Source organism: Equus asinus, chromosome 1 (assembly GCF_041296235.1).
Source record: "Equus asinus isolate D_3611 breed Donkey chromosome 1, EquAss-T2T_v2, whole genome shotgun sequence".
Taxonomy (NCBI): domain Eukaryota; kingdom Metazoa; phylum Chordata; class Mammalia; order Perissodactyla; family Equidae; genus Equus; species Equus asinus.
The window spans coordinates 192,585,358-192,598,350 of record NC_091790.1 but is presented as its reverse complement, the minus strand read 5'-3'; the positions used below and the strand labels follow the sequence as shown (position 1 = coordinate 192,598,350).

Here is a 12,993-nt window from a genome sequence, read left to right as displayed (position 1 = left end):
GTTGAAGGAATAGAAGAGACCCACTTGGCTGGAATGAAGTGAGCAAAGGGGAATAGTATCAGGGGTATTACAGGCAGGATGACCAAGTTCTTTACCATTCAAAACAGGAGGCTCTGAATGATAAATTATGTGGCGGGGGGTGGGGATTAATAACTATGCTGAGAGAAGACATAAAATGGAACTACCCCAGGGCAGACTGACCACTCTACTTAAAAGCTATGGTGAGGATTTCAACTTCTGTGAGAGATGGAGCACCTCCGGAGGGTTCAAACAGAGGCCTGACGTGATTTCTTTCACTTTGTAAAGGGCTCATTCTGGCTGATGTGTGAAAAACAGACTGAGGTGGAAAAGAAGAGTGGGCAAGTATAGAAATTAAGAGACTAGTTAAGAGACTTTTATAATAGAGAGGTAAGAGGTGGCTTGGACTAGAGTGGTAGAAATTAAATTTCTGGCCTGAATATCTAAAGATGTTTTATGTCTAAACCCTTCAAGTATCTTTTCAACAAAGGGACTAGCCTGTATTAGTTAACTGGTAAACAACTACAGTGTCATCATCTAATGCTTCTATTTCTTATCCTGGATTCGAGAAACTCACAACAATATAAATTGGCTGATATAATTGGTCTCGTTTATTAAGTCTTCGTTTTTTGGTGTTTTAAGCAGAAATACCACTGAAATTTTCTTGAAAGTACTAAAGGGCATGTAACAGAAATATAAGGTTTTTCTTTCATTAACAACAAATGCTCCAATTTATAGGGAAAAGTTCTTGGGAAATACTCTTCAGAGTTAAGAGTACTCAGAAGGTTTCAAAAAGATGTGATGTGAACAAGAGGAATGGGAGGATTTGAAAAAGAGAGAAAGGGCATTCTACATGGGAACGGATCCATGAGAAAGACTCCAGAATGGGAATGGTAAGTGAAGAATTTAAGAATGATGAAGTACATTATGTTCCCCACCTTTCTGAGAAAAAAATTACCAGTACTTAGTAAAAACTATGAGAAAGGCTTCAAAAGCCCCCAAATATTAATGCCCAACGCCAAAGTCAAGTGTTATCTTGTCCTCTTCGTCTTTAAGGCTGTAAGCACCCTTTAAAGCCTTTTGTGATCACTGTAACAAAGGGATAAACTCATAGAAAGTCAAGATCAAGGCATAAACTAAACATTTCAGTTTCCCTTAATAACCCACCATGGATCTTTTTCATTCAAAAATATATCCAACTATTTAACCTACTTATATTTTCCACAGGTACAACCTCTTCGAATGTTTCTTAAATGCACCACTCAAATTGATTTTTAAAAAATAAATCCTGTCACATGTTTACTCTGAGCTTCTAAAGATTTCTTTAAATTTTTATTTAAAATTTCTTTACATTTCTTTAAAATATAAGCTTTCCCTATAAACTCCAGGGCACTGTACATAATTACTCTGACAATACTAAATTGTAGTCCATGAGTATCTTCTGACCAGTTTGTTCTCAAATGACATTGCTCAAACTTAAACTACAAAAGAATTAAGAGTATTAATCTATTAATTCTCATCCATTTTTAAAAGATATTTAATTTATAAAAATAACCTTTGAAAAACACAGCTTCACTACTTATACCTTTCTTATACAATAACCTACCTTTTTGGATTCTTGCTATGTGATCGAGACCTAAAAAAAAAACTATTTTTAGAAAAGTAACCATAAATGAGAAAAAATGTGCAGTTAAAATTATTCTTCCTGATTTTTAATTTTTATACCAATTTTATAAATATAAGGCATGTATTGTATGCATACAAATTTTTCCAAAATGCACCACAAACTCTATAGACGTCCCCGCCTTGGCATATGAGCCTCCTTAACTAGGTTATCTGGCGCTAAAAAAGAATATGCTCCTAGGAGACTGTAACAGTACATCACAACTCACTAATTCTCCGGAAACCACTTCCCAACCTGGAAAAAATAATTTGTCATTTATATCTCTGTCATTTCTTCTTTCCCTCTGGAAACAAAGTAAAATTCCTATGATGAGATGCATACACTTTGGAACTACAACCTCCTACTATAACCCCTAGAATGCCTGATTCAATCTTACATCTGCTTCTTAACATGAAACACAATACTCTTACCTGAAAGCACTCTTCACATTTCCCAGCACAGAATTAATGCTCAATAAGTAGTAAAAGCTAATATCATGGTTACTAGGAAGGCACAGAGGTTTTTTGTGGAGAAAATACAGCATGGTTGATACACAGCTGTGGATTCAGCCTGACGTAAGTTGTAACTCTGGTTTCACCAATCACCATCTGTGTGACCTGGGCAGACTATATATTCTCTCTCAGCTTAGTTTGTCAATTGCAAAGGAGGAATAGTAATATAAATTTCACAGGGGGTTGTACGGATCAGATGAACTAATATAAGTAAATTCTTAGCACAGTGCCTGGCACATGATAAGCAACCAGTAAGTGATAGTAATTTTTATTATTACCCTTTTCACTACCATACTTGGAATCCTATCTCATGTAATTCTGTACTTGCTTGTAATTTCCTTATCTTCCATACTTAGTTGCAACATTTCCTCAAGTTCATAGATTAAAAAAGAAATTTTCAAAAACATTTCTGAAATAGTGTTACATTTTATAAACAGTGTTAAAAGAAATTTGCCAGTTGGCAACAAACAAGTAAAGATGTGATGTACTTTCTTATCATCTGTGAATGTGAAAACGTAATCAGGCAAAGAATTCTTTTCCCCCCATTTGACTGTCACCTCAGTTGAATCATTTATATTACTAGCACTAAATTCAGTTGAATTTTAACTTAAACTGAGATTTCTAATGCCATTTATATGGTCTTAAATATTACATACTGGGTAATATTCCCATGGAAACTTAGTGTACACAAAAGAGCACAGACATAAAGCTCTTGAGTTAAAATTTATGGTAAATGAAGAACATATATATCAATAGAGGAATGACAGCACTTTCCCTAAAAAGGGAGGATACCCATATATAGCTGTGTTTCATCTTGCCATGACACTGTAAAAAGATTACCTGTTACAAGCCATGTAACAAACGAAGTCAGTTTAAATGTCTTGAAATTAAAACTGCAGGTCAATGTTCTGAGTCACTTTTATCCACTGGCAACAAATGCATCGCGTCATGGTGAAACATTCTTTGTAACACATCTTCATAACTACTGTAACAACTTGAGGATGGACAGGATACCTGCAGTTTTCATTTATAGTGTTCCTTTAATTGTATTACACATCTCTAAAATTTAAATATATTCTCTTCTGTAGATATTGTGCCTAAGTTAATTAAACTCCTTTATAATATGTGACTAGGTCATGCCACCTTCCTCCAAGCTTTGAGCATGTTATACTCAGTCTATTTCAAGACATTTAAACTGACTTCATTGTACATTTTAAAGGAAATCACCTGGACTTAAATGGCCACAAGTGAACATACTCATATAAATATTGTTTCATATGGTAATATTTTTAAGAGTAAACAAAATTTCCCACGTCCAGATTTATTAACATCTAAAATCTTGCATCAATCACATCTCTTTTGAGAACTGGAGATATTCAGCTTCAGATACTGGGACTAGTCAATTAATTACTCCATACCTCCTCAGCTTCTCTCTTTCTTCTCTCTCCCTTTCTTCTCTTCGTTTTAGGCGTTCCTGGTTTCTTTTCTCCTGCTTCTCAGCGACGACTCTCTTAAAAAACAATGATAGTTCAAATAATAATAAACAGAAAGCATTATTTACTGAGTCCATTCTTACTGAGCATTATCTTAAACTTTAACATATCTGGTTTCCAATATAGTACAAGGTAATATCAAAATCTGTTTAATAACAATTCAATTTGAAGTTTTGCCAGGCCATCAGGCTTACAAGTCTGGTTTCTAAAATCTTTCCTTGGGGGAACATTTGTAACACTCCATGTTTCTCCATGATTTCTTAATGATATTTCAAAACCCCTTAAGACTGTCCACTTCTGAATGTTTTCTAGCATTATTTTGTGTTTTTTCGAACATCAACCATTATAAATCACCACAAATTTCCATGCTCTATGATTTGCAATATAGAAATGTCTTCTGTCACTTCCAATTACCATCTTGATGTTGCTGCTTTTAAAAATACCAATAAAATGCTAAACAATTCTGTTGCTCGGTCTATATCTGCAAAGATACCCAAGTAAATAGAATCTTTGAGTTTTACCTTAGAGGCCCACACCATTTGCTGTAGTGAAACTCATTTTGTGATTTTTTAAAAATTTAACCCAAGATCATCCTCACTACTCGGAATACTGAGAAGAGCTCAGTATTAACTGTAAATATGGAGATGTCTCTAGCTGTTTCTGATTCCACCTTATTTTAAATGTCAAACTATGGATCTTGGGTTAATTCCAGTCATAAATGCATAAAGTCACTATCCAGTGTTTGCCACCTTTGAGCCAGTCCTGAATTCATGACAAAATGCTACAGTGCCACAATTTTTAAAAAACTAACCACATAAGACTGTTGAAAAGTAAACTGATTATATCCATTGACCACTTATGTTTACCGTTTCAGATACCCTCACTTTGTTTTTTAACTTCTCAAAAGAACTCAGCAGATGTGTAAGAACTGTGTTGTCTTTCTCACGACAGCCTATATATTTAAGTGACAGTGACTGTCTATTTTTTAAAAACAGGTTTCATTCTAACTCCCTTCTGAAATGGAGGCAGAAGCATAAAATAAAACTAGAGGTCCTACAAACAAGGTCCTGGCTATTTGGTGAAAAACTGGAAAATATTTCAAATAAATACATGACTCATTTTCTCCATCTTCCTTTAAATATTTGTTATATTAATATTATTAATAATTTTATATAAAAGAAAATAACAATAGAAATTTTAGGGGACTTTGTATGAAAGGATTAGTTTAGAACCCAGTTTGGAAGATTCCTAATTCAACATGATACCCAACACAAAATATTACCTCCCAAAATAAGGGGATTGCATTTCAAAGTCTGCTTCTCAGACATCATTCACTAAACCAGCTGGTATCTCCATTTATAATCCTACACTATTCAATATGAATTGTTAACAGAATCGCAGTCAAGAATATTATACAAAAAGACAACTAACCACAACTAATGCAGATCAAAAGAATGAGTGGCTAAATAGGATAAAGTGACAGATATTAATTTACCAATATACCTTTAATTCTTCAAGCTTCTCTCTTATTTCAATAAATCCCAGGTGCAATTTACCCCCAAAATGATCGGCCAATCTTCTGTCATTATCATGAAGACCTAAATAGGCAGAGCAGACTTCACAGACTCGAAGTTTCTGCTGTTGGAAACTTGAAGCTGGCATAGAATTCCGATAAACTTCCTAAACAAAAGCAAGGAAAACAATGTTCATCATAAACCTCACTGAAAGTCATACAATTAAACAAAATTACACTGTTTATACTAAAAATGTTTTTAAATGACTACACAAAATCAAGGCTATTTTGTCACAAAAATTACAGGTACCCCATGTCCCCCATCCTCTGTTCTCAGGACCTGTCCACTGGAGGCAAAAGATCAGAGCCTCAAACACCTTTTGCCAAGAACTACCATTAACAATTCTACTATGATCCAGAACACAACATTAAAAGGTTTTCTCAATGTTTTACAATATTCTGTTTTCTATAATTTTTCTTAAAAATGAGATGTAGCAACCCCAGAACTATACAGCAGTGAAGGGTCAAGGAAGCAAAAGCTGCCCATGCTTGCAGAGAAGGACTGTCTGTCTTCCATATTGTTAGAGCTTCCTTTTTCCCCACACATCATTTCCCCCTGCTCTGGAAATGTGGACAAGACATACTAATGATAAGACTTCCCACTAAACTAAAAGTAGTTCTATAAGACAAGAGATGAAAAGTGTCTTACTGAGATTAAGATGTCTTGTACTCAACCATTTTATTTATTTTAAGTTCATTAGTGAAATATAGATTAGTGGGTTTGCCTATCCACTCTACCCTTTGCCCTTACTGAAAATTCTGGTTTTTGTTGAGGCAGCAGCATGCCCAAATAAAAACATTAACTTTCCAAGCTTTAAAGTAGCTTTGGCTAAGCAGATATAAGTAGACATTGCTGGATAGAGTCTATAGGAAAGTTCTTTAAAAGGGAGTCAACAAATTCTGACGAAAATCCCCAATGGCTTCTACAACCTGTGGATCAAAAAGTGATGGGAAACAGAACATTCACAGTTTCAAATGTGTCATACGAAAATACCTATTAATTACTAAAAAGAAAACATCGTAACTTCACAGTGGAAAAATAGGCAACATCACCAGAAATGGTACAAACCACTAACGTTTGCCTTCTGATAGGATATAACATTACTTCAGTGGCATTCCTCTGAAAAGTCTAACCAGGAAGAAAAATTAGACAAACTCGGGGTCAGCTCTGTGGCCAAGTGGTTAAGTTCGTGCATTCTGCTTCGGTGGCCCAGGGTTTCACCGGTTCAGATCCTGGGTGCAGACATGGCACTGCTCATCAGGCCACAGTGAGGCAGCATCCCACATGCCACAACTAGAAGGACCCACAACTAAAATAGAACTATATACTGGGGGGGGGGGGGGGTCTGGGGAGAAAAAAAGCAGAAAAAAAAAAAGATTGGCAATAGTTGTTAGCTCAGGTGCCAATCTTTAAAAAAGGAAAATTAGACAAACTCAAACTGAAGGACACTTTATAAAATAACTGGCCTACAATTTTTTTTTAAAGATTTTATTTTTTCCCTTCTTCTCCCCAAAGCCCCCCAGTACATAGTTGTATATTCTACTTGTAGGTCCTTCTGGTTGTGCGATGTGGGCCACTGCCTCAGCATGACCTGATGAGCAGTGCCATGTCCGCCCCAAGGATCCGAACCAGTGAAACCCTGGGCTGCCGAAGCAGAGTGCATGAACTTAACCACTCAGCCACGGGGCCACTCCAAAAAATATCCTTGTTTTTAGGAAATACACACTGAGGTATTTAGAGATAAAGAGATACCATATCTGCAACTTACTATCAAACAGTTCAAATACACACACAGAGGAGGAGAAAAATAAAGCAAATGTGGTAAAATGTTAATATCTAGGGAGTCTGGGTTAAGGACACAAGGAAATTCTTTTTTTCCCGAAAGATTTTACTTTTCCTTTGTCTCCCCAAAGCCCCCTGGTACATAGTTGTGTATTTTTAGTTGTGGGTCCTTCTAGTTGTGGCATGTGGGACGCCACCTCAGCATGGCTTGATGAGCACTGCCATGTCTGCACCCAGGATCCGAACCGGGGAAACCCTGGGCCACCGAAGAGGAGCTCATGGAACTTCACCACTTGGCCATGGGGCCGGCCCCAGGGGAATTCTTTATACTACTTTTATTTTTTTACTTATCTGAAACTATTTCAAAATACAAGTTTAAAAAAGGAAAACACAAACACACAAAACAGAAAGGTGAGTCAACTTAATTCCTATGCCTTGTTATTCCTCCTCTTTATGCAAAGAGGAAAGGCTTTAGGCTTAGTGGCCATATTGCTACTACAAACTGGATAAGCATAAAGATGAATCCAACATAAAGCCAGAAGTAGCCTGTAGCTAGATGGCTTCATGGAGTTGCTGTACCAACCCCAGACTCTCTAACCTTGAATATTTAGTAAATGAGAAAAACAAAACTCTTCTTTGGTTAAGCCATTATGAGTTAAGTTGTCTATTATGGGCAGTGAACACAATCTATAATTTTTTTAATGCACTATCCTTAGTAAAGTGCAAGTAAATTTCCTAATGCATTATCCTTAGTAAAAATCAACTGATGATAATATATAACAGGCTAAAGACGTTAAGCTACTGTGTAATACCAGTAAATCTTCAACTACATACTTATGAAGTTTTACGGAAACTAGTATATGGAAGGAAAGTAATAATGCTCACTGGATTCATTACCCAAGAGTCTTTTGGGGAAATAAATTAGCTATAATACTAAATAGTACTATATTAGTATAAATATTTGCATTTTAAAATGCAGTGTTTTATTTTCTGGATTGATATTAATTACACTTAAATAAATTCTAAATATTAAGACATTAAAATTACCAACAAAGGCTATATGGCATATCTTTTTTCATCCTATTACCTTTAATGTGTATCTTCATATTTAAAGTGGACTTTGTGGCTAGCATATAGCTGAGTCCTGCTTTTTTTAAAAGAAAAATCCAGTCTCACAATCTCTGCCTTTCAATTGGAGCGTTTACACCATTTACATTTAATGTAATTATTGATACATTGGATTTAAATCTACCATGCTGCTATTTTTTTTCCTATACGTCCAATCTGTTGTTTGTTCCTTTTCTTCTGCCCTCTTTTGGACTAAGTGTTTTTTAGGATTCCATTTTATTTCTCCTCTTAGTTATACCTCTTTTTTTCCTCTAATGGTTTCTCTAGGGTTTATTGTACACAACCTTTAACTTACAAAGAAAGCTAGAAAGGCTTTATTAATATCAAAGGAGATTTTGGGGCCAGCCCCATGGCTAAGTGGTTAAGTCTGTGTGCTCTGCTGTGGCAGCTCAGGGTTTTGCCAGTTTGGATCCTGGGCACAGACATGGCACTGCTCATCAGGCCACGCTGAGGTGGCATCCTACGTGACACAACTAGAAGGACGTGTAACTAAGATATACAACTATGTACCAGGGAGACTTGGGGAGATAAAGCAGGGAAAAAAAAATAGATTGGCAACAGTGGTTAGCTCAGGTGCTAATCTTAGGGGAAAAAAAAAAATCAAAGGAGATTTCAGAACAAGGGATGTTACTAGGGATAAGTAAGGACATTTCAAAATAATAAAGGGTTCAATTAACCAAAAAGACATAATCTTAAATGTGTACTAACCTAATAACAGACCTTCAAAATATACAAAACAAAAACTGACAAAATGCAAAGCACAAATAGACAAACTCACAGTTACAGCTGGAGACTTCAACATTCATCTCAGTAAATAGTGTACAAGAAGTAGAAAACACACAGCATATAGAAGACTTGAACAAATCCATCAACTATCTTGACTCAACTGACATTTACAGAACACTCCACCTAACAAGGCAGAGCATCATTCTTTTCAATTGCAGATGGAATATTCACCAAGACAGACCATATGCAGGGCCATAAAACAAGTATAGACGAATTCATGATAAGTGAAATCACAAAAATGTTCTCTGACCATAACAGAACTAAATCAAAATCAGTAACAGAAAAGTATCTGCAAAAAGTACCAAATATATAAAAACTAAACACACCCACAATAACCCATAGGTCAAAGAATAAATCATAAATGCTATTAGCAAACATTCTGAACTGCATGAAAATGAAAACACAATATAAGAAAATCTGTGGGATGCAGCTATAGCTGTGCTTAGAAGACAACGTATAGCATTAAAATGGTCTAAAATCAATGATCTAAGCTTCCATCTTAAGAGCCCAGAATAAGAACAAATTAAACCCAGGGGTGATAGAAGCAGGGGAGACTATGACAAAAGGAAGAGTACAATTTCATGTGAAGGCATTCCATTTAAAAAAAAAGAAAAACAAACAAATTGGGTGGGCCAAACAAAATAGAACTTTGTCCGCAGGATATCAGATTTTGACCTTTGCTTTGGAGGAAGAATGACAGGAAGCTCCCAAGGTGCTAGCAGATTATACTGAGGTGGGAAGTATCTTTGCAAGGGGATAGAGTCAGGGTTAGGGTATCATAATGACCATGTTCACACAGAGTATGTGACTGTTACATGTGTGTGACTGTTATGACTAACTAACAATTTCATTTACCAGTTATAAATTTCAACAAATTGATGGCTCTAAATTAAAAAAAAAACCTGTAATTTTGATACACAACCCATTAGTACAACATGGACTAATCTCTTTCTTCTTTTTTTTTCCTGAGGAACATCTGCCCTGAGCTAATGTCCACTGCCAATCTTCCTTTTTTTTTTTCATATGTGAGCTGCCACCACAGCATGCCACTGACAGATGAGTGGTGTAGGTCCACACCTGGAAACCAAACCCAGGCCGATGAAGCGGAGTGCACCAAACTTAAGCACTAGGCCACTGAGGCTGGCCCCAAATATTTTTAAATTGGCTTAAATTCCCTTTAGTAACTTTTCAATAATTTCTAGTCAAATACATGTTCTTTAAGAAGTACAGATACAAAGGCTCCATATACTACTGTTAAGAATTTAGTTACCTCTGCTTCTCTCTTCTTTGCCCGTGCTTTCTCTACTTCATCCATTACTTTCTGGGATTCTTCCACATTCCCTTCAGCTCCTAGTTGTTCCACCTTGGCCAACAATTTACCAATTTCTTCATTTAACTCATGAACACGTTCTGCCTAGAAAGAAACAAAAGAGAAGATCATGAATAAAAAGCAGAATGAGTATCAAAGTTCAAAATATGTCAGAAATGCTCAGAAATGACTTAACGTTATCTAAGGTAAACTGAGTATAAATAATGCCTTTGAGCATATCCTAAGTGAACTGGTGGGACATGAGGAGATTCTGAGCCTGCCTGCCTGCCTGCCTTCACTTTAGTGAGGTCAGGGATACAAGGGATTTCAGTAGAACTATTACTTTCCAACCTTGCTTAGGCAGTGTATTCCAAGGATAAAATACCTTTTCTTCCACAATCTGGCCCTCTGTACCTTTCCAAACCATCTCTTGCTGTTCCCCCACTTCACAACAAAATCTAGTTATATCTAGTTTCCCAAACTTACCCTGTTGTCTTCTGCCTCTATGACACTGCACATACTGTTTCCTCTTCCTGGGATGCCATTCCTTACCTCCCTTGCCTGCCTAGTCAATGTCAATTCATTCAACCAGATCCAACTCGAGTCTATTCTTTTTATTTTTTGAGGAAGATTAGCCCTGAGCTAACATCTGCTGACAATCGTCCTCTTTTTGCTGAGGAAGACCGGCCCTGAGCTAACATCCATGCCCATCTTCCTTTACTTTATATGTGTGATGCCTATCACAGCATGGCTTGCCAAGCGGTGTCATGTCTACATCCGGGATCCAAAACAGCGAACCCCGGGCTGCCAAAGCAGAATGTGTGAACTTAACCGCTGCACCACCAGGCCGGCCCCTCAAGTCTATTCTGTGAAGCATTCTTGACCAATAAATCATCACATTTCATCCCACTTAAACATGTAAGCAGAGGGAGCCATACCTCCTTTGTGCCACCTTTGTATCTTTTATGACAATTACTTTTATATATATTATACCACTTTAAAGATAGCTATCTATATTTCCCATCTTTGTATCTCCAATGCACAACAGATGGTGTAGGGTCAAATATGACTTAAATGAATAAACTGGTAGATACTCTTTAAAGCAAAGATATGGCTTTATGGTCCAAGAGATCTAGCTTACTGCAAAATCAATTACCAGCTATGCAATTTTGGCCATATTACTTAACTTGAATCTACTTCCTCATCTGAGAAATAGGGATAATACCTATCATACCTATCTCACCAAGTTGTGAGAAGTGAGAATATGTGCCTTGTACATACATTGCACAGCATATTATTGACTTTTCAGTGTACTAACATGGGACCCTTTCTATCTTGTTCCATGTCTTTCCACCAGGATTAATTCTTTCCTTGGTATTTGATATGCTTCCTCTTCTTCCCTGTCACCATCATTCTGGAAACCTAGTTCACTCCTACTATTTTGATGGCACATGATACATATACAGTCTGTATTTTGGCCACAGAGTAAGTATTCAACCTGTGTGGCCAACTATATTAGCAAAGAAGGTTTAATGTGATATGGACACTCAATTCCAATAAACTAGTGTGCCAATAATCTTTACTTCTCAAATCTCCTTCAATCCAAGATATCTGTCCCTCAAAAAATTCCCAATTTTATTATCATTATCCTACTTCGTTAATAACAAAGTGATATTTTTCTTTAAAGATCTGCCACGGAATGACTGCATTAATGCCCAAAACTCTTCACCCCTCCTTGTATCCATGCTCTTTGCTGTGTGACTGAGTACCATCATACTGACTCTGAATGTGGCCATGTAACTGGCTTTGGTTACTGGCAAGGTGACAAACATAACAAAAGAAAAGGCTTGAAAAGCGCTTGTATGACTGGGCATGAAGCTTCTGCATCTCTGCTATTACCAAGAGAACATGGCCAGGCTAATCTTCTGGGCACAGTCTGTTTAGCAGCCCTGGCTGACTGAAAGACATATGAGTGGGCTCAGCTGAGACAAGAATAACTGCCCAGTCATTGACTATAGACTCATACAGGGTAAATAAATATTGTTTTAAGTCACTGAGTTTTGAGGTAGTTCGTTCAACAGCATTTTTGCAGTAATGGATAACCAATACAATGCTCTATAAACCAGTACAACTTGGGATCTAGCCAACACTTTGGCTATCTTTCAACTAAGAAATATTAGAGATCCTTTGTACTTTAGGAAGCCCATCTTTCCAGTCTCCATCTTCAGAAAACTTTTCAGAAAAAGCTGGCTAAAAGTAACCCTTTCCTCAAACAAGTCAATTAATTTCCCTTTGTATATACATATCTGAGCATTATATTTAATGCTGTCATCTGAATGCTATCTGGGTAACTCTTTGACCCATTCAGCATTTTCATAAAATGTACCAGACTGCACTGAATGTAACAGAATGTTATAAAGGAGTAAGTCATCAAATCAACAAAATGCAATATACGGACCTTGTTTGGATTCTGATTAGAATAAATCAACTTCCTCAAGCAAAATGAGGAAGACTGCCAACAGATGTTATTAGCTCAGGGCCAATCTTCCTCACCCTGCCCCCCCAAAAAAGAGACTCCAATTGGAAAATGGGCACAAGATATACACAGACATTTCACTGAAGGAGATATATGAATGGCAAATAAGCACATGAAAAAAAAGTTTATCATTAGTCATTAGGGAAATGCAAAGTGGATACCTCAATCACTACACACCTCTCAGAAGGGATA

General features: G+C 36.6%; 1 protein-coding gene across 20 annotated transcripts in view; it reads right to left on the bottom strand.

The window, feature by feature from the left end:
• Nucleotides 1–12,993, bottom strand: part of LUC7L2 (LUC7 like 2, pre-mRNA splicing factor) — a 57,663-nt gene that overhangs the window by 7,169 nt on the left and 37,501 nt on the right. For all 20 annotated transcript variants that reach the window (XM_044777090.2, XM_070514510.1, XM_070514480.1 and 17 more), the window contains 4 exons: nt 10,227–10,370; nt 5,190–5,366; nt 3,612–3,703; nt 1,625–1,654 (listed from right to left, as the gene is read on the bottom strand). In XM_044777090.2, the coding sequence (XP_044633025.1) occupies nt 1,625–1,654; nt 3,612–3,703; nt 5,190–5,366; nt 10,227–10,370 (443 nt within the window). The remainder of the gene's footprint in view (nt 1–1,624; nt 1,655–3,611; nt 3,704–5,189; nt 5,367–10,226; nt 10,371–12,993) is intronic.